The sequence below is a fragment of the Bos grunniens genome, chromosome 10 (assembly GCF_055505025.1).
Source record: "Bos grunniens cultivar Pamir isolate PY7600 chromosome 10, Bosgru_T2T1.0, whole genome shotgun sequence".
Taxonomy (NCBI): Eukaryota; Metazoa; Chordata; class Mammalia; order Artiodactyla; family Bovidae; genus Bos; species Bos grunniens.
The window spans coordinates 68011585-68034531 of NC_141174.1; the positions used below are offsets into that span (position 1 = coordinate 68011585).

At 39.0% G+C, this 22947-nt stretch overlaps 1 protein-coding gene across 18 annotated transcripts in view; it reads left to right on the plus strand.

Moving 5' to 3' along the window:
- FSIP1 (fibrous sheath interacting protein 1) overlaps positions 1 to 22947 on the plus strand; it is a 210666-nt gene that overhangs the window by 86738 nt on the left and 100981 nt on the right. For 6 of the 18 annotated variants that reach the window (XM_086321962.1, XM_086321968.1, XM_086321969.1 and 3 more), the window contains one exon: positions 2796 to 4690. The exons of the other annotated variants lie outside the window; for them this stretch is intronic. In XM_086321962.1, coding sequence (XP_086178088.1) covers positions 2796 to 2819 — 24 coding nt within the window. In that variant the 3' untranslated portion in view covers positions 2820 to 4690. Of the gene's footprint in view, positions 1 to 2795; positions 4691 to 22947 lie in introns of those variants that run through there. 18 annotated transcript variants of the gene reach the window in all.

Genomic DNA, 22947 nt, shown 5'->3' on the forward strand with positions numbered 1-22947 from the left:
CTGATCCTCTGTCACCCCCTTCTCTTTCTGCCTTCAATCTTTTCCAGCAACAGGGTCTTTTCCAGTGAATCAGCTCTTGGCATTTAGGTGGCAAAGTATTGGAGCTTCAGCTTCAGCATTAGTCCTTCCAATGAATGTTCAGGGTTGATTTCCTTTAGGATTGACTGGTTTGATTTCCTTGCTGTCCAAGGGACTTGCAAGAGTCTTCTCCAGCACCCAACTCAAAAGCATCAATTCTTTGACACGCAACCTTCTTTATGGTCCAACTCACATCCATACATGACTACTGGAAAAGCCACAGCTTTGACTATACAGACCTTTGTTGGCCAAGAGATGTCTCTGCTTTTTAAGATGCTGTCTAGGTTTGTTATAGCTTTTCTTCCAAGCAGCAAGCATCTTTTAATTTCATAGCTGCAGTCACTGTCTGCAGTGATTTTGGAGCCCAATAAAATAAAGTCTGTCACTGTTTCCATTGTTTCCCCATCTATTTGCCATGAAGTTATGGGACTGGATGCCATGATCTTCGTTTTTTGAATGTTGAGTTTTAATTCAGCTCTTTCACTCTCCTCTTTCACCTTCATCAAGAGGCTCTTTATTTCCTTTCTGCTTTCTGCCATTTGGGTGGTATCATCTGCATATCTGAGGTTGTTGATATTTCTCCCAGCAATCTTGATTTCAGCTTGTGCTTCATGCAGTCTGGCATGTCATGTGATGTACTCTGCATGTAAGTTAAATAAGCATGGTGACAATATACAGCATTGACATACTCCTTTCCCAGTTTTGAACCAGCTTGTTGTTCCATGCCTGGTTCTAACTGTTGCTTATTGACCTGCATACAAATTTCTCAGAAGATAGGTAAGGTGGTCTGGTATTTCTGTCTCTTTAAGAATTTTCCAGTTTGTTGTGATCCACACAGTCAAAGGCTTTAATGTACTAAATGAAGCAAAAGTAGATGTTTTTCTAAATTCCTGTGGTTTTTCTGTGATCCAATAGATGTTGGCAATTTGATCTCTGGTTCCTCTGCCTTTTCTAAATACAGCTTGACATCTAGAAGTTTTTGGTTCATGTTCTGCTGAGGCCTAGCTTGAAGAATTTTGAGCATAATCTTGCTAGGATGTGAAATAAGCACAGTTGTATGGTAGTTTGAACTTTCTTAGGCATTGCCCTTCTTTGGGATTGGGATGAAAACTGACCTTTTCCAGTCCTATGAGCGCTGCTGAGTTTTCCAGATTTGCTGGCATATTGAATGCAACACTTTCACAGAACCATCTTTTAGGATTCGAAGTAGCTCAGCTGGAATTCCATCACCTCCACTAGCTTTGTTCATAGTAATGCTTCCTAAGGCGCATTTGACTTCACACTCCAGGGTGTCTGGCTTTAGGTGCGTGACCACGCCATCATGGTTGTCTGGATCATTAATATCTGTTTTGCATAGTTCTTCTGTGTATTCTTGCCACCTTTTCTTAATATCTTCTGCTTCTGTTAGGTCCTTGCCATTTCTATCCTTTATTGTGCCCATCTTTGTGTGAAATGTTCCCTTGGTGTCTCCAGTTTTCTTAAAGAAATCTCTAGTCTTTCCAATTTTGTTTTCCTTTATTTCTTTGCATTGTTCACTTAAGAAGGCTGTCTTATCTCTCCTTGCTATTCTCTGGAACTGTGCAGTCAGTTGGGTATATCTTTTCCTTTCTCCTTTGCTTTTCACTTCTTTTCTCAGTCATTTGTAAAGCCTCCTCAGATAATCACTTTGCCTTCTTGCATTTCTTTTTCTTTGGGATGGTTTGGTCAATTCATCCTGTGCAATGTTACGAACCTCCGTTCATAGTTCTTCTTAGTCTACCAGATCTAATCCCTTGAATCTATTCATCACCTATACTGTATAGTCACAAGGGATCTGATTTAGGGCGTATCTGAATGGCCTAGTGGTTTTTCCTACTTTCTTCAATTTAAGTCTGAATTTTTCAATAAGGAGCTCATGATCTGAATCACAGTTAGCTCCCGGTCTTGTATTTGCTGACTGTATAGAGCTTCTCCATCTTTGGCTGCAAAGAATGTAATCAATCTGATTTTGGTGTTGACCATCTGGTGATGTCCATGTGTAGAGTCATCTTTTGTGTTGTTGGAAGAGGGTGTTTGCTATGACCAATGTCATAACACTGGTCAAAACTCTGACAAAACTCTGTTAGTCTTTGCCCTGCTTCATTTTTTACTCCAAGTCCAAATTTGCCTGTTACTCTAGGTATCTCCTGACTTCCTATGGAGAGTTCTGACAAATGTGGTCCACTGGAGAAGGGAATGGCAAACCACTCCAGTATTCTTTCCTCAAGAACCCCATGAACAGTATGAAAAGGCAAAAAAGTATGAGAGCAGAAGATGAGCCCCCCAGGTTGGTAGGTACCCAGTATGCTACTGGAGAAGAGTGGAGAAATAGCTCCAGAAGAATGCAGAGGCTGGGCCAAAGCAGAAACGACGTTCAGTTGTGGGTGTGTCTTGTAGTGAAAGTAAAGTTTGATGCTGTAAAGAAAAGTATTGCATAAGAAGCTGGAATGTTAGGTCCATGAATCAAGGTAAATGGATGTAGTCAAGCAGGAGATGGCAAAAGTGAACGTCAACATTTTAGGAATCAACTAAAACGGATGCGAATAGGTGAGTTTAGTTCGGGTGACCTTTGTATCTACTACTCTGGGCAAGAATCCCTTAGAAGAAGAGGAGTAGCCATCATAGTCGATTAAAGAGTCCAAAAAGCATACTTGGGTACAGTCTCAGAAACAACAGAATGATTTTGGTTTGTTTTCAAGGCAAACCATTCAACATCACAGTAATCCAAGACTATGTCCCAACCATTAATGCTGAAGAAGCTGAAGTTGAACAGTTGTATGAAGACCTACAAGACCTTCTAGAACTTACACCAAAAAAGATGTCCTTTTCATCATAGGGGATCGGAATTCAAATGTAAGAAGTCAAGAGATACATGGAGTAACAGGCAAGTTTCCCATAATATTTGTTATACTCTCAAGGCTTCTAGTCTCCTAATTTTGTACCCTACATTAAGATTGTAGGTTATGTTGGATTTTTCTGTAATCTCCATCTCTTTCAGTAGTTTTTCTATCTCTCTGGAACAATTGCAATCATATTTGTTAGGATTATAACATGGTGTTAGGATTATAACATGATGTCTTTGGTAGACATCATCAGTTGCCTATCCCAAGTCCATTTACCCTTCTTCCTAACTGATAAAACTCTGGGACAGCCATATACCTAGTTAAGCACACCTCACAGTCTCAGATTTCCTTAATATCGATGGGTGTCCTTGTGTGCCAATTCTGGGCAATGGGATAGAAGCAGGCATGCCCCAAATAAAAAGAGAAAGACTCAGCTGACATATGCCCTTTGCTCTTCATCCTCTCTCTTTTTCTTGGTTGAAGCATAAAAATATTTCTTGAGCCATCAGGAGGCATCTTGAGACCACGAGGGCAGAAAGTGAAGTCGCTCAGTTGTGTCCGACTCTTTGTGACCCCATGGACTGTACCTGCCAGGCTCCTCTATCCATGGGATTTTCCAGGCAAGATTACTGGGGTGGGTTGCCATTTCCTTCTCCAGGGGATCTTCCCAACCCAGGGATCGAACCTGGGTCTCCTGCATTGCAGGCAGACTCTTTACCGTCTGAGCCACAAGGGGGCAGAGCAGAAAGATAAAGGAACATGCGACAGTTATACCATCATGAAGCCACTTTATCAGCCCTTATCTGTTCACTTCTGACATATCTCTTGAATTAGAAAAACTAGCCAGCCTTGGCTACTTTGGGCAGGTCTTTTTTTTCTTTTTTAATGAACGCAATACTGACTGATATGGTATCCTACTTCCAGTTAGATACAAAATGTTTAACATTTCATGTCTTGATCTGAACCTGTCACATTTTAGGAACTCAGTATCCACATATGGCTAGTGACTACTGTATTGGACATGGCAGTTTTAGAGTAGAACAAAGTGATTTGTATGCTATAGAAATACATTGGTTTATTCTAAAAATTTTTTTCACCAAAATTCTAATTGTCTAGGGTAGAAAGAAATATGCATAAATTAATTTCTAGGAGAATCTAACAATAGTGAGGAAAAAGTCCTATTGAAATTGTCCAACCATCTTTTTAAAGTGAGTCTGACCTTGGTTGTTAGATATGATCTAAAAAAAAGATGACCAAGAAATGAAAATTAAAAGATTTATTGAAACCATGTGTGTAATCTTGGAAGTAGAAAAAATACTCTCAGTTTCACCTCTAGGATATATTAAGAAGTAGGAAACTTATTTGTGTCTTTTTGCAATTATTCACAATGTCTAGCTAAAATGTTGGGAATTTATTTAGCCTGTTTTACCATTCTGTTATTACAGCCTTTTCCTTCTTAAATTGGAAGGGATGAGAGAAGATGAATTTGGGGAACACAGGAAAGGCTTTTATTATTTCATTATTGTAGTCATTGAACTTCATATCAACTCAATTTCATTCCTAAAGTTAGAATATCTCAACAATCTTTATTTGGGCATAATATTTGCTAATGTAATTGTTATTTATCTCAGTTCATTTAATGAATCAAATATTCCAAGGAGTATTTAACTCCTTACTCTCTTTTTGATCAACCAGCATCAGATACTCTGTTCACCAGTAGCAAAGAGTCTGATGTCTCAGTAGGGCCCAGCTCCAATGAAGTTCCTCCTGCTGGAAGTACTAGACAACATTTAAAAAGGTTTTTTCAGACATACAAGAAGTTTTTTAGTTTGTTTTGTTTTGATATGACTAGAGACACACTTTGTGAAGACAAGGGATTCTCTTGTGCCCAATTAAAAATAATAGATGACTGTTTCTGTTTTGTTTCTATTATTTTTATTTTTTAAATTGGCATATAGTTGATTTATAATATTGTGTTAGTTTTTGCTATACAGCAAAGAGATTCAGTTATACACATATATCAGATCAGTCGCTCAGTCGTGTCTGACTCTTTGCAATCCCATAAATCGCAGCACGCCAGGCCTCCCTGTCCATTACCAACTCCTGGAGTTCACTCAGACTCACGTCCATCGAGTCAGTGATGCCATCCAGCCATCTCATCCTCTGTCGTCCCCTTCTCCTCTTGCCCCCAATCCCTCCCAGCATCAGAGTCTTTTCCAATGACTCAACTCTTCGCATGAGGTGGCCAAAGTACTGGAGTTTCAGCTTTAGCATCATTCCTTCCAAAGAAATCCCAGGGCTGATCTCCTTCAGAATGGACTGGTTGGATCTCCTTGCAGCCCAAGGGACTCTCAAGAGTGTTCTCCAACACCACAGTTCAAAAGCATCAATTCTTCGGCGCTCAGCCTTCTTCACAGTCCAACTCTCACATCCATACACGACCACAGGAAAAACCATAGCCTTGACTAGACGGACCTTTGTTGGCAAAGTAATGTCTCTGCTTTTGAATATGCTATCTAGGTTGGTCATAACTTTCCTTCCAAGGAGTAAGCGTCTTTTAATTTCATGGCTGCAGTCACCATCTGCAGTGATTTTGGAGCCCCCCAAAATAAAGTCTGACACTGTTTCCACTGTTTCTCTATCTATTTGCCATGAAGTGATGGGACCGGATGCCATGATCCTTGTTTTCTGAGTGTTGAGCTTTAAGCCAACTTTTTCACTCTCCACTTTCACTTTCATCAAGAGGCTTTTGAGTTCCTCTTCACTTTCTGCCATAAGGGTGGTGTCATCTGCATATCTGAGGTTGTTGATATTTCTCCAGGCAATCTTGATTCCAGCTTGTTTCTTCCAGTCCAGCGTTTCTCATGATGTACTCTGCATATAAGTTAAATAAACAGGGTGACAATATACAGCCTTGACGAACTCCTTTTCCTATTTGGCACCAGTCTGTTGTTCCATGTCCAGTTCTAACTGTTGCTTCCTGACCTGCATACAAATTTCTCAAGAGGCGGATCAGGTGGTCTGGTATTCCCATCTCTTGAAAAATTTTCCACAGTTTACTGTGATCCACACAGTGAAAGGCTTTGGCATAGTCAATAAAGCAGAAATAGATGTTTTTCTGGAACTCTCTTGCTTTTTCCATGATCCAGCGGATGTTGGCAATTTGATCTCTGGTTCCTCTGCCTTTTCTAAAACCAGCTTGAACATCAGGAAGTTCACGGTTCACATATTGCTGAAGCCTGGCTTGGAGAATTTTAAGCATTACTTTACTAGGGTGTGAGATGAGTGCAATTGTGTGGTAGTTTGAGCATTCTTTGGCATTGCCTTTCTTTGGGATTGGAATGAAAACTGACCTTTTCCAGTCCTGTGGCCACTGCTGAGTTTTCCAAATTTGCTGGCATATTGAGTGCAGCACTTTCACAGCATCATCTTTCAGGATTTGGAATAGCTCAACTGGAATTCCATCACCTCCACTAGCTTTGTTCACAGTGATGCTTTCTAAGGCCCACTTGACTTCACATTCCAGGATGTCTGGCTCTAGGTCAGTGATCACACCATCGTGATTATCTTGGTTGTGAAGATCTTTTTTGTACAGTTCTTCTGTGTATTCTTGCCATCTCTTCTTAATATCTTCTGCTTCTGTTAGGTCCATACCATTTCTGTCCTTTATTGTGCCCATCTTTGCATGAAATGTTCCTTTGGTATCTCTGATTTTCTTGAAGAGATCCCTAGTCTTTCCCATTTGGTTGTTTTCCTCTATTTCTTTGCATTGATCACTGAAGAAGGCTTTCTTATCTCTCCTTGCTATTCTTTGGAACTCTGCTTTCAGATGTTTATATCTTTCCTTTTCTCCTTTGCTTTTCACTTCTCTTCTTTTCACAGCTATTTGTAAGGCCTCCCCAGACAGCCATTTTGCTTTTTTGCATTTGTTTTCCATGGGGATGGTCTTGATCCCTGTCTCCTGTACAATGTCACGAACCTCAGTCCATAGTTCATCAGGCACTCTATCTATCAGATCTAGGCCTTTAAATCTATTTCTCACTTCCACTGTATAATCATAAGGGATTTGATTTAGGTCATACCTGAATGGTCTAGTGGTTTTCCCTACTTTCTTCAATTTCAGTCTGAATTTGGCAATAAGGAGTTCATGGTCTGAGCCACAGTCAGCTCCTGGTTTTGTTTTTGCTGACTGTATAGAGCTTCTCCATCTTTGGCTGCAAAGAATATAATCAATCTGATTTTGGTGTTGACCATCTGGTCATGTCCATGTATAGAGTCTTCTCTTGTGTTGTTGGAAGAGGGTGTTTGTTATGACCACTGCATTTTCTTGGCAAAACTCTAATAGTCTTTTCCCTGCTTCATTCCATGTTCCAAGGCCAAATTTGCCTGTTACTCCAGGTGTTTCTTAACTTCCTAATTTTGCATTCCAGTCCCCTATAATGAAAAGGACATCTTTTTTGGGTGTTAGTTGTAAAAGGTCTTGTAGGTCTTCATAGAACCATTCCACTTCAGCTTCTTCAGCGTTACTGGTTGGGGCATAGACTTGGATTACTGTGATATTGAATGGTTTGCCTTGGAAATGAACAGAGATCATTCTGTCATTTTTGAGATTGCATCCAAGTACTGCATTTCGGACTCTTTTGTTGACCATGGTGGCCACTCCATTTCTTCTGAGGGATTCCTGCCCGCAGTAGTAGATATAACGGTCATCTGAGTTAAATTCACCCATTCCAGTCCATTTCAGTTTGCTGATTCCTAGAATGTTGACATTCAGTCGCCATCTCTTGTTTGATCACTTCCAATTTGCCTTGATTCATGGACCTGACATTCCAGGTTCCTATGCAATATTGCTCTTTACAGCATGGAACCTTGCGTCTATCACCAGTCACATCCACGGCTGGGTATTCTTTTTGCTTTGGCTCCATTCCTTCATTCTTTCTGGAGTTATTTCTCCACTGATCTCCAGTAGCATATTGGGCACTTACTTACCTGGGGAGTTTCTCTTTCAGTATCCTATCATTTTGGATTTTCATACTGTTCATGGGGTTCTCAAGGCAAGAATACTGAAGTGGTTTGCTGTTCCCTTCTCCAGTGGACCACATTCTGTCAGATCTCTCCACCATGACCTGCCCGTCTTGGGTTGCCCCATGGGCATGGCTTAGTTTCATTGAGTTAGACACAGCTGTGGTCCTAGTGTGATTAGATTGACAGTTTTCTGTGATTATGGTTTCAGTGTGTTTGCCCTCTGATGCCCTCTTGCAACACCTACCGTCTTACTTGGGTTTCTCTTACCTTGGGCGTGGGGTATCTCTTCACGGCTGCTCCAGCAAAGCGCAGCCATTGCTCCTTACCTTGGATGTAGGGTATCTCCTCCCCGCCGCCCTTCCTAACCTTCAACGTGGGATAGCTCTAGGCCCTCCTGCACCCGCTCAGCCACGGCTCCTTGGACGTGGGGTTGGTCCTCCCAGCCACCGCCCCGGCCTCAGGCGTGGGGTTGCTCCTGCCAGCCGCCGCCCTTGGCCTTGGGCGTGGGGCATTGGGTAGCTCCTCCCGCCCTCTGCCCCTGACCTCAGATGCAGGGTAACTCCTCTCGTCGCCGCCCCTGACCTCGGACATGGGGTAACTCTTCTGGTCACTGCCCCTGATCTCCGACGCTGGGTATCTCCTCTCGGCTGCCCCCGCTGACCTCGGACATGGGGTAGCTCCTCTCGGCCGTTCCTGCACCATCGCAGTCTGGTACTCCTGGCCGCTGCCCCTGACCTCGGACGTGGGGTAACTCCTCTTGGCCGCCGCCCTTCGGGCATGGGGTCCTCCTGGCTTCTGCCCCTGACGTCAAACGTGGGGTGGCTCCTCTTGGCCACACTTAGCGCGCCCGTCGCTGCCGCCTGCGCTTTAGCGCGCCCGTGGCAGCTTTAGCATACACATAAATACATTCTTAAAAAATTTTTTTTTCATTATGGTTTATCACAGTATATTGAATGTAGTTCCCTATGGTATACAGTAAGACTTTATTGTTTATCTATTCTATATGAAACGTTGCATCTGGTAGTCCCAAACTCCCAATCCACCCCTCCTTCATCCACAACCTGCTTGGCAACCATAGGATGTTCTCTATGTCTGTGAGAGAGAATTGCTTCTAAAGACAATGAAGGAGATTTTGTTGAAAGATTTCTCTAATAATAAAGTAATTATGTAAACCTGGTTAGCAAAAATGGCTTTTCAAGCAATCCAGAAGGTATATAGAAGAAAGGAAAAATCACCCATAATGTCACCTCCTGAAAAGATGACCAATAACACAGCCATAGTTAACCCGTGGCTGGTACCCTACCAGACATTTTTCCTATTCACATGCTGCTCTCCACCACACACAATCCCCTCCCCTCTTCTCTCTTTGCTTTCCTTCTGGGTTTCTTTGTTTTTGTACAAGAGTGGATTCATATTCTACAGATATTTCATAGCCTGTTCTTTCCTTTAACATCCATTAATAGGCACATTCCTATGTTAATAAAGTATATACTAACCTCATCATTTTCAGTAATATGCTATTATGATGAGTTTATGAGTGTTTCTGTTGTGCGAGTCCTATAACTGTTGATCTCTAGTTATGGTCAGTATTTTTGTTGTTATAAACCATGATGGAGTGAGCATCTTTCTTCTATGCATTTGTTGAGTTATTTTCTTAGGATAAGTTCCTAAGTGGAATTGCTGAGTCAGAGTATATGTAGAAAGAGTTTGGCTGTATGTTGTCAATGTACCCTCCAAAGATGATGTTTAATTTTTATATGCACCAAGTGTTCCAGAGTGCTAGATCTATGTCAGTTGTGTTACCATTAAAAAATTCGTTGCCACTCTAATAGTTTAAAATGATATCACTGCTTTAGTTTGCATCTTTTGGTTACTAGTGAATTTGGACATGTTTTCAAATGTTTTTTGGCAGTTTGTATTTTTTATTTGGTAAATTTTCTATTTATATATATTAAAAATTAAGGTGTTTTTCTTTTTAATATATAGCTATCTTTATATATTTAGAGTACATTCTCTTTGTTATATATTATAGACCCAACTTTTTCCAGAGTGTTGAATTATACTGACTATTTTCCAGTATTAAAGAAGTTTACAAGGGGCTGTTTTTCTAGCTTATTATCATGTGGTGTCATTTGTGAGAAGTATATGTGGGTTGTTGCAACTTGCTTTATGTTTCTTGAAATGGTATATCAAAAATATTTATATCCTTTCATGCCTAAGCCCTATATCTTTTCTGGAATATGTTTTGAGTAAATTGTGCCAGGGAATCACCATCTAAATTATGTTCCTGCTAAAAAGTCTGTTACTGACTTTGAAGTCTGCTGCTAATCTTTTCTTAGCTACAGTTCTTTGGATCTCAGTTTTAGATAAGCAGTGGCAAGTAGAAACATGGAAGAATGTAATTTCTTGTCTTCAGGGAGTCTACTTTTAATATTTTAGTTTAACGTTATAAACAGAATTAGCCAGCACGGTTTTTATTTTTATTCTACCTCTACATTATATGAAAACACACACAGTCAACATCAATGATCTGATATTACCCTTCAGAATATTTTATGAGCTGATTATTCAAGCAACATGCAGCAGTTAGTAAATTTAAAAAAAAAGTGTATTAAGATTTGAAATATCTGTTAACTGATACAGTATTATATACTTGAATGTTGAATAGTCCCATGCAAAAATGAAATAATAATTAGGAACAGAATGGAGATAGTAGATTATGCCATTGCTGGAACCATTTTTTGCAACATATATCTATCAATATGTTTGTATGCCTTAAACATATACAATGTTGTTAATATATGTTAATTATATCTTAGTAAAGCTAGAGAACACAAAAGTTTTGAAACACTTAGGAAAGCACAGGGCTTTTCATGGTTTGGAAAGTTTACCCACTAATTGATGTGTTTAGCTACTATTACACTTTTGAGTGTGAAAATTACATGGTAATATTAAATTTGATGATGAAAGCTAATGATATGTATTAAATTTGTGTCTCTAAGAATTTAAGATTAAATAGAGGACATGAGACAAATAAATACATAACTAGTGGGAGAATGTAAACAATAAAGATTTTGAAGGATGAAGTATAGAAGGTGGTATTTGATGCTTTGGCAAATGTTAGAGAAACCTCCGCAGAGTTTGAGTTATTCACAGAGAAGGAGGGGAATGGGACAAGCAGAGGAGTCATAGCTGGATGCCACAAGGATATGGATGGAAGTGGCAACTGTGGAGGGCGACATGGCAGAGAATAACAAGGGCAGCGACTAACAATGGATCCTGATGTAGGGGTCAAGCACTATCCCCAGGTAGTCAGCTAGAACTTTGTCAAAATACTGGTCTTGACATGACTATTGCAGGCAATCTAAGAAAACGGGTAAAATGAGATGCACACACGAGAGAAGCACAATGTATGTGAAAGCAAGACAGAGCGCTCTAAAACCCTGTGGCTTGAGTCTGTATCCTGGGCAAAGGTAAACCTCACTGACAATGCATCTCTGCTACAAATTTGTATACCTGTGCCGGATTCATTTTGATATATGGCAAAACCAATATTGTAAAGTTAAAAACTAAAATTAAATTAAAAAAAAATAAATGGGCTAAGAAAGAGAGACTGTGTAATTCATTATGATTTTTCAATGGAACCTAACTCACATTATGTATGTTTTAAATTATTTAATTAATTGACTAAAAATACCTTTGAAAACTGCATCATTGTAATTGACACCTTGTTTATAATATATAAAGACATGAACTGATACAGTTTTAAAGAATTTTGTGTATATAATTTGGATCTTTTAAAAGTTGACTTTGTTTTATAATGCTTTCTGGGTTTTAGCCAGAAAGAAAGTGTGAAAATGAAGTTCGTTCAGTTGTGACTGTATAATCCATGGAATTCTTCAGGCCAGAATACTGGAGTGGGTAGCATTTCCCTTCTCCAGGGGGTCTTCCCAACCCAGGGATTGAACCAGGTGTCCCACATCGCAGGTGGATTCTTTGCCAGCTGAGCCATAAGGGAAGCCCAAGAATACTGGAGTGGGTAGCCTATCCCTTCTCCAGTGGATCTTCCCGACCCAGTAATCGAACTGGGGTCTCCTGCATTGAAGGCGGATTCTTTACCAACTGAGCTATGAGGGAATATTCCATTTCCACAAATTTCATAATTCTTAAAACTTTGATATTCTGACTTCCATATTCTTGACTGGGTTCAGAAAGTCCCAATGATAACTCATAGTAAGTTGAATGAGATCACAAGGCCTCAGAGGCCAAGATGGCTACATACTAAAATCTTTGAATTAGCATGAAAAACATAAAGACTACTCAGTGACATTTGCAGAGCATCATCATTGCCTTTGTTTTTATAGTGCATTATAGTTTGGAAAGTACTTGTCCCTGCAGTGTGACTTGATCTTCACGACAACCTTGGAGGTAGGTATAGTCATCACTACCTCTGTTGTTACAGGTGAGACATCAAGACATGGGGTTTAGGTGACCTGCTTGTAATCCATATCTCCTGACTTCTGGAAGAATTCTTGAAACATACATAGCCTCTGTCATCATTATTTGATCATAACTCCCTAATTAGATGGTATCGGAAAGCAATGCTTTTAATTTTCTTCTTTGTAGGGGCCATACTGTTTCAGGTTTAGTGGATTTGGTATTCAAATATTTGAATGAATTCTTTTTCCCAAGAAAGGTAATAATACAGCTCTACTTTAAATAGATTGTTAAAACCTGCTCCACTCTGGCAGATGTTTTGAAAAAATTAGATATAGGAATAGGTCAGTAGCCACGCACTCAGCTTGATTCCTTTGCAAAGATTTATTGCAGCGGTTAAGAGTGGAGAATCAAGTGGCCAGACAAATCTTTTAATTAGCCCGTGATCATGGAGCTTACCTCATTCATTCCCTAGATCTGTAGGGGCACAAAGAGAGGTTTTTTCAAATAATTTTCATACTGTTTTTTGTGGCTTGTATACTTGACTGTTCAGGAGCCACTAGACCATAAAATCCAGCCAGTGAGAGCATTGGAAGTCCCAGAGCTCAAAGGTTTATTAAGTGGTGTGAAACTCTATTGTTTTGTGCATGTGTTAAATAATTGCTGTCAATGCAAGACTGTTAAAAATTCCCAGCTAATAATAACACGAAGAGTACTTTATGGCTTCAAAAGGAGATAAAAGAATTTCTTATTCAGCACTTTGGCCATATCACAGCAGATGTCAGTTTTGTGATTGTGAGGACTTTACTTTTGGCAGATGCTCTCCCTTCTGGCAGCAGAGCTCTAATTACCATATAAATTAAGCTGGGAAATGAGCGGAGGGCACAAAGCCTGGCCCCTTCTGCTCATACCCACACTGAGAGGGCTGCTGTGCCAAGCAGGCAGAATGGGGGCCCCGGCGATGGAGAGGGTTCCACCTCCCCTTTCTTTCCATTCAGATTGATTAAGCTGCTTAGCTGCTGTGCAAACACAAGGATCATTCTTTCGCACTCACTCTCTCTCTCTCTTTTTTTTTTTAACCCAGTGTCTTCTCTCCAACAGCATTCCATGAATTAGCCTAATCCATCCTGCTTTAATTCAGAGGCACTAATTATATTTCAGCATACATTCTTACACACTAAATTATAAGTATCCTTACTATAATCAGTTGTAACTAGTCCTTAAATTGAGGGTTTAGTACTTTCCTTTTATGGGATAACAGGCTTTGCTGTGTTATGTGATGGGATTAAATCCTTTAGGACTTGGAGCTGAAGATGTGGATGATGCATTATTTTTTTTTTTCCTGAAGAACTCTATGTTTTCTTGTAGCCAGAGTGTAATTCAAACTTTGCAATGTCCTTTTACAATTTGTAAAATGGTATTTGATGTTTAGGTACATTTGGGATGTGAACTAATAACCACAATTTGTTGGGACATAATTATAACACAGATGAATAACGGTTTATAGTTGCAAAGTATTTCCCCTGTAAATTATCTTGTTGGTATGTAATAACCCTCAACATGGGTAATTTAGGAATTCATATGAGGTGACTGCTGCAGGCCACATAGTTAATTGGTAGCATAGCTGGTGTTAGAAGACTTATCTGGCTTTGGGGGGCTCTTTCCTCCCACCTTATGCTGCTTATTTACTGGAAGATTCCCCCAATGTTAAGCTAACAGACTTACAAAATTCCTGATGAAATGATCCTTCCTACCAGCATTATTTATTTGTTTTTTATTAGGCTTGGTGGAAAATCATCACAGTTTGTAGTTTCAAGAGAACCACTTGTGAGTATTGTGCAAAATTTTACTTTTTACTCATACCATAAAATAAGAAGGGGCTTCTCTGGTGGCTCAGATGGTAAAGAATTTACCTGCAACTCAGGAGACCTCGATTTGACCCCTGGGTTAGGAAGATCCCCTGGAAAAAGGAATGGCTACCCACTCCAGTACTCTTGCCTAAAGAATTCCATGGACCAAGGAGCCTGGAAGGCTACAATCCAAAGGGTTGCAAAGAGTCAGACATGAGTGAGTGACTAACACTTACACTTTTCACATAAAATAAGAAACCATATTTTTTACTCTTTAGCTATTCTGGTTTCTTTGAACAATTATGCTTTAAAAATATGTTTAATTGGTTTTAAGCATCTTTAGAAAATTATAAAGAAGGTAGTCTGATGATTTTTCCCTTGAGAACTGTCTATTCAGAGTGGGTAAGAGAACTACAGAGACTTTCTCTTTTCAGAAAAGGGCTGGGTAAGAACCATATCAGTTGAGAGATATATCAGTTTCCTGTCCACTGTCCCCTTTCTGCTATGAAAAAAACTGTATACCCATTAATCCTCTGTGCTGTCTTGACTTACCTCATTGGGATTTCTCCTCTTTAATATTTAGATTTTAATAGATGAGACTGGGTAGAAAGAACCTTGACTTGTCAAGGTCAGAGACTCATCTGAAACTTAACTTCTTAAAGGAGAGCATTCAGCATGGAAATCTGAAGCAGAGGTTCTTAGTCACTAGGCGCTGCCCAGAGGTCACCGGCTAAGGGTGAATTCCCTTGGGCTTCATTTGGTAAGTCCTGTCCATTGACAGGACTTGGTTTACATACATCAAGAAATGATTGCCATAGTAAGTTTAGTGAACATCCATCATATCATATAGATGCAAAATGAAAAGTACTTTTTCCTTGTGATGAGAACTCTTAGGATTTACCCACTTAAAAACTTGCATATATAATATACAGCTGTGTGCTTAGTTGCTCAGTTGTATCGGATTCTTTGCAACCGTGTGGACTGCAGCCTGCCAGGCTCCCCTGTCCATGGGGATTTTCCATGCAATAATACTGGAGTGGGTTGCCATGCCCTCCTCCAGAGATAATATACAGGAGTGTTAATTATATTTATCACATTTTTACATCTCTAGGACTTCTTTATCTTATAAGTGAGATTTGAGAAGTATTAGAAGCCGCTCTTGGAGAAGGCAATGGCACCCCACTCCAGTACTCTTGCCTGGAAAATCCCATGGACGGAGGAGCCTGGTGGGCTACAGTCAATGGGGTTGCTAAGAGTCGGACGTGACTGAGCGACTTCACTTTCACTTTTCCCTTTCATGCATTGGAGAAGGAAATGGCAACCCACTCCAGTGTTCTTGCCTGGAGAATCCCAGGGACGGGGGAGCCTGGTGGGCTGCCGTCTATGAGGTTGCACAGAGTTGGACACAACTGAAGTGACTTAGCAGCAGCAGCAGCAGCAGCAGAAGTCACTCTTTACCCCTCCCCCCAGTTAGACATAATGTTTAATGTTAACCATCTTATACAGGGAGGAGCAGAAAAGATTCCTGGTATGTGTATTTATGATATTTGTGACAAAAAAAAAAAAAAAAGAAATATGTTCCAGTTGTATGCTGTGATATTGGAATGATATATTACCAAAGAGAGAAGGATACAGAATACTAATTCATAATCAACAGTTTGGTGAGATATTCTTTGATGACTATAAACCAAAGCATTATATGTAGAAAGTTATGTTTTCTAAATTATGTTTTCTAAACAGACAAAGTTATGTTTTCTAAACAAAGACTCACTCCTCTGTGAGTCTTTGTCTGTTTCCTTTGTTGAAATGAGGCACCTGTGTTTGTATTCTGCTTTGCTGGTATTTCGGGCCATAGTAAAGGAGGAAATAATGTTTTGAGATGAGAAACGGTGTGGAGGTGCCACCTAGTGGTCACATCATCATGTCTGAATTCGCTTTCTTGCCAGCCCTGATTGGGTGTCATTGCTGGGTTGCCTGGTAGAGTTGTTTCCTGGAGAGTCATTTTAAGATATAAGTGGTGAATCTACTAGCATACTGTTGTCCTTGGTAGGATAATGTTTTTACCTCTGTGTTATGGTCACTAAAGTTGTTCTGCTCCAAATTCATTATTTAAAATTAGTTTTATTAGCTGGATGGCTTTTGTTATTCTTTTCTCTAATGTTAGCTAATTATATCAGCAAGATTTGAGTTCTACTTGAAAATCACAGCTCATGGTTGTTTACCATTTCATTGAAATGATCTCATATTTGAATATGCAGAAGGCATGTAGAGTGTCTGGAGTGCATTGCAAGACCTAACTGACTTCTGGATGATGGCCAGGTGCAGTGAGATTTCATTAAAAGTCTTTCTTGTTCTTTTAGGATTAATCTCTCTTTAGAAGAATGCCATAGAAGAAAAAGATCAATGGGAGAACTCACCTTTTAGAATACTTTTTCAGATTAGCTATGTTAATTCAGCAAGTACATAGCTCATTAGAAAGATAGCCAGGGACAGCTGACTATACTAATTTCTTTTCTTTACCCTTAAATCCGTGTACTCCAGAAGTGTCAAATATTGAAGTTTTTCAAAACAAACTTGGTGATAGAGATCTTAAGAGTGATCAGATTCCCAGAGGTATAGCTTCTGTTCTCAGTGACAGATGATCTCTGAAGGTTTCTCTATGTGTGTGTTTGATGTGGGAGGGAGTTACAGGCTGGACAGATGGGAGGAGGGGATGCATTTATCATAACTGACTTTCATTGGGATATAAAATACATTTCCTCAGGATGATTTTTACTTTATTAGTATTGTTTTGGTATCCGTTTTGGGCAGTATTTGCACAAAGAATCTTAACATCTGATTAGGTACTAACATTTTGTCTTTATTATTAGCATACTGAATAATTTTTTTTTTTGTCAAAGGAATTCTCATGGTGGAATTAAATAAGATAAAGAAACAGGAGAGCGTTTCAAAACAACATAGCCTTTAGCTAAACACTTCTCCTAAAGATGCCCTCTGAATTTGCAAAGACAACCCATATAATACACCAGTTACTTAGGTTGTAAAGTGTCTACTGCCTGCCCAACACTGTGTCGGGGTCATGTCTGAGAAGACTACGGAAGTGTGTATGATGGAGTGTGTTCTCAAGGTTCTGATGAGAGGCACTGTTGAGACAAGTGTGGAGCCAGATTGCCTGTGTTTGCGTCCCTGCTCTACCCTTGCTAGTAGTGTGACTTTTGAAAAGTTACTCGACCTCTCTTTGCCTCAGTTTCTCCCTCTGTGAGTGGAGATAGTAGGAACTGACCTCGCAGGATTGAAGGGAAAGTGCCTAGGACAGTGCCTCCGCATATGATGGGGAAACTCAAACACTGGGTGTTCTCCTCTTACCGTCTGGTGAGGAAGCCAAAGTGTAGGCACCATAGACAAGAGGACACTTCAACCTTGTGTTTTATCAGGTAGGAAATTGTTAGGACCACTTATTAGAATGATTCACAGAAGAAATACTGGTATCGGCTAGGATATTTTGGAAAGGAAGGAATAATGAAAAGAACTGAGTTTTGAACATTAAAAAATGATCTTAAGCCATTTTCTCCATTCCCGTTTCAAATGAGGAGAATTATGATTCTTGATGCTGTTTCCTTCTATAGTGCTAAGGACAAAATCACCCTCTCCTCATGTCTGTTCACCATTTGTTTTTCATTCATTCAGCAACAATTTATGGATTGTGTCTCCTGTGCCAGGCACTGTGCTTGGTACTGGGGATCCAATGGGGAGTGAGGCAGATAAGAATCATCACTGCAGTTTTTGTTCTCTAACCTTTTCAGTGATGTTCCCCATGTGCCTAAGTGTCCTGTCTTGATTCCTCGTGTTCAACTTTAAAAAATGTTTATGTTAAAAAGCCAATGATTGTGAGAAATTGCAAACACAATGTATTCAGAGGAGTCTAATGAAAATTCAGGTACCCATCCTCAGCTTCAACATTTATCAGGTCTATGACCCTTATCCTGACCCTATGCCCATTGGAGTTATTTTCAGGCAAATCCAATACATCATGTCATTTCATCCATAAATACTCAGTATGAGTCTCTAATTGATAGGGTGTTTTTAAGAAATATAGCCACCGTGTCATTCTTCACCTAACAAAATTAATAATAATTCCTTAATATTAAATAATCTCAAGGATATTTAAAATGGAAAAAATTTAAATTAATATACAGAAAGTTAGTTAAACATGCAGAAAATGGACATTTTTTTGTGTACGGTCCTATGAATTTTAACATATGTAAGAATACAGAACAACTCCATTGCTTCTCCAAACTCTCCATACTGTCCTTTTATAGTTACCCTCTTCCCACATCTGCAAGAGAACACCACATAAATGGAGTAAGGCAGCATGCAGTCTTGTATCTGGTTTCTTTCACTCAGCATAATGCCTTTGCAGTCCATTCAAGTTGCATATAACTAAAGTTCTTTCCCTTTTGTGTATATTCCATTGTGAATTATGAAATACAGTGAGTGGTTTTTCATTGTATGGATGTGGCATAGTTTATCCTTTTATCCATTGAAGGATATTTGGTCTATTTCCAATCTTTGGCAGTTATAAGTAGAACTATTATAAACTTCGTATCCAAGTTTTTGTGCGAATGTCAATTTTCATTTCTCTGAGATAAATGAAGTTTCAGTGTATAGATCCTGGAAGTGGAAGTGAAAGGAGAGGAAAAAAAGTTCTCACTGCCACCCCAATATAATACAACATGTCTGACTCTTTGAGACCCAATGGACTGCCAGACTCCCTTGTCCATGGAATTCTCCAGGCAACAATACTGGAGTGGGTAGCCATTCCCTTCTCCAATATAGATCCTATACATGCATTTTTAGACTCATATCAAAGTATTGTATTTTGTTTTTTAGAACTTTTCTAAATGGTATGGTTTTTGAGTTCTACTTATACCATGCTAGTATATATAAAAATATGATGAATTTTTGTGTGTTGACTTGTATCTGGTGAACTTGCTAAAATCCCTTATTAGTTCCAAGAGGGTTTTTTTTTCCTTCCTAATACGGTGGGGTTTTCTCCATAGCCAATCATCTTGTCTGGGATGGGAATAGTTTTATTTTTAATTTCCAGTCTTATATACCTTTTATTTCTTTTCCTTGCCTTTTTGTCTTACTGGTGAGAGTTTCCAGTACAATTTGAATAGGGATGGTGAAAGTGAACTTTTCTGCTTTGTTTTTAATTTTGGGATGAAAGCATTCAATCTTTTACTGTTTAGTATGGTTTTAGTTGCAGGTTTTATTCAATTGAAGTTCTCTTCTATTCCTACTTTTCTGCAAATTTTAAAGTCAAGAATGGATATTAAATTTTGTCAAATGCTTTACAGCATCAATTGATGTGATTATTATTATAATTTTTTTCTGGTAGACCGCTACTCTGGTAGATTACATTGGTTGGTTTTTGCATATTGAGCTAGAGTTGCATTCCCATGATAAATCTACTTGGTTGAGGTTCATGTCAGGTTTTGAAGTTCCAGCTGAAGATGTTTGATAAGGGAACAACTAGCAGAGAACATGTAGACTTGTGTTTGGACTGATACCTTGGAAATCATTTGGCGATTTGTGTTGTTATTCTGCTGCTCTTCTGCTGACCTGTTTGCCAAGAACCCACCCAGAAAGCGTCCCTGCCTGTGCTGCTTACATACTTTGCCTCTACCCGCTTCTATGTACATATATTTGGTTTTGTTCTCTTTCTTTGCCTTTAGTAGACCAGGATCTTTTATCTATTGACCACTTCTAGGTATCTACTTCCTCCATCTGTGCTTGGCATAATTAATTTATAGCAGAAGAGTTTGGGGATAAATGATATTTTAAGAAACAAAAATCTATTTTAAACACATCTATGATTAGAGCATTAAAATTTACATGATATTAAAGAATTGCTTTCACAATTATTTAGCATCCTTTCATGAGACAAGAAAACAATATGGATGTCTTGTCATATATAGTCCTCTAAGATTTGATTTTAGATTGTAGTTTATTTTGGAAGGTCCTGGAAACAAACCAGAGAGTAATATAAATGTTTGCATGTGGTTAACATAATTTGCTTGCCTCCCCAGGGGCTAAATTCCAAAGAATTTGTTTCTGTATTCTCGAGTCTGGAGACAGTACAGCAATGCAGAGATCCCTGTGAAAGCAAGCCCTCATCCGCAGAGCCTTGGAGCACAGGGCCTCCCCTCCTGCCCCTTCCTGGGGAGCGGTGAGGATGCCATGGATTGTGGCATGAGCTCAGAATTCTGCTTTCTGTTAAAACATAGTCTCAGTTTCTTTGAGCAAACCATTAATAGATGTCAAGTTCACATTATAGGTTTTAGTTCCCAAGCAGTGTTAAAAGCAAATGTGTGGGGTTTTATATTTCCAGCTGCCTATTTTTTTTCAAAGTAAAATATGTAGGTTTTGGTTTTCAGCAAGCCACATTTCTTCTAATAAAAACAGTTGGAACAAAATATGTTTTATAAGTATATAAAAATGTCAGGCCATAATGATTTTAGTGCTGCATATTTAAAAAATGGGTCATTAATACTTAAGATATTAGTATCTGCAAAGAAAGTAAAGTATGGAAAGTAAATGACAGTGTATCATTTATACAAAGGAGAAGGTGGTTAGAAACTAGCTCAGCAACCATATTGAGACCATTCTGTTTCAGCTTCTATATAATATGCACGTCTTTCACAGCTTCAAGTTATATTTAAATTTTGGCCTTAAAATTATTAAACTTTTGTGCTTGAAACTGGGCCCCAAAGTTTCAAAAATCCCATCTGTGTTTGGAGACATAGTGTTAATGTGAAAAAGTACCTTCCTTCCATGGTCTCACCACAGAAGGCATCTCAGTAGGTTCTGGTCCCCAAATTAGTTGTGTTTCCTTCTCATATGTTCATTTCTATCATCTGATCAACACACTGAGCTCCTTTTGCCCTGTCTGCTAGGAAGCTCAGAAAAAGATTTTTCAGCCCATTCTAACAAGGCTGTGGGACTTTAGCCTATGCATTTGGCACACTATCATTTTCATCTTATTTCTTTCATCTTTAGTTTTGCTGAAGTTTTTTCACTTAACTCTCTTCCCTTGATAAACTGTAGTGTTATAAGTTGCTGAATATCCATATTGGAAAAATATAGTTGGAAATAGACTTTTATAAATCTGATCTCTTTGACCACTTTATCTGCATCATTGCATTTTCCTAGCACTTTGCCTTTTTGTTTTACTTTTTCTTTTGGTAATTTAGACAATTACATATTCTTAAATGATAAAATTCCAAACAGAAAAATTCCCAGGACATATTTTAAGGGAAATTTTTACTCTTTTTTTCAGATAATAAAAGTAGTGCTAACTGGTTACAAAATCTTCAAAAGTAACAAATAAAAGTCCTCCATAACCTCCTTCCAAAACAAAAGCAAAACTCAAAAACCAAGACCACAAACTGCCGACTGTTTGCTGTGACTATGGCATGACTTTGTTTTATTCTATTGGGGTGGCAGTGAGAACTTTTTTTCCTCTCCCATATTTATGTCTGGATAGAAGGTCCAGGTTCCACAGTTATCAAAGATCCAGGTTCTTTGTTCTCTGTTGCTCCTAGTCCTTGGTATCCATGGGGGATTGGTTCCAGGATCCCCCATGGATACCAAAATCTGTGGATACTCAAGTCCCTTGTATGAAATGGCAGTAGTACAGTCAGCCCTGCAGATCCATGGGTTCCTCAAGGGTTGAATCCATGGATGTAGAACCTACAAATAGGGAGGGCCCTTGTAACTTCCATCTGTCATTTCAGATATAGCAGAACTCTTACTTTTAAATCAGACTTCAGCCTTGTGTGAGCAGAATAGTAGCTGAGACTATGACCAAAATTTGGGTGTTACTTGGGGCAGACCTTCTTTTCCCAGACCAATTTTCCAGGGCCACAGTTCAGAAAGATGTACATGGACTTGCACTATTTGTCCAGATCTGTTTGATTTCTAAAGCTCGATTTAAGATATTCAGGGTTTTTAGTTGCTTAGCTTTTACCCTACTTTGGACTTTTGGGCTACTGCAGTGATTATAGTGAACTATTCTCCATCTTTCTTAAAAACCTAATGTCAGTTATTTGAGTGTAGAACTTCCTAAAATTTCATGAAAATCAATTTAGCTTGTTTTAATTAACAATGAGAAAAACCAATTCAGAGACATTAAATAGCTTAGCAAACTTGGCTGATGAAGGAAACTGAGTATGAATAGCCCAACACTCAGATAAGATCCACCTTTGCTTTTGAATTCTGTTTCGAGATTTTTACAGAGAGGACTTCTCTTGGATTGAAAAAACAAAAGACAACAACAACAGAATACCCAAAGAACTGAAAAGCCTAACAGTCTTTTGATCAGTCAGCAGTGAATCTGGTTTCTAGTGTAAAATTTTTGCAGCTTTGGGGGCTTGGTGTGGGCAGTTTTTTCTGGGAGGCAGGCTCAACCTCTGTGATCCACGTTGCCTTCTTGCAGGGATGCAGGGTTTCCAGTGGATGGAACCAGAAATCTGTTATCGTCATTGATTTTATGTAGTGATGACATAAAATGACATTAAAGAAAGAAAATCATACCCTTGATAATACCCTTGATATTAAATCATATGATCAATATACAATCATACCCTTGATAATAATTGGTAGCAGAATTTTATTTTTAGAAAGCAAAATTT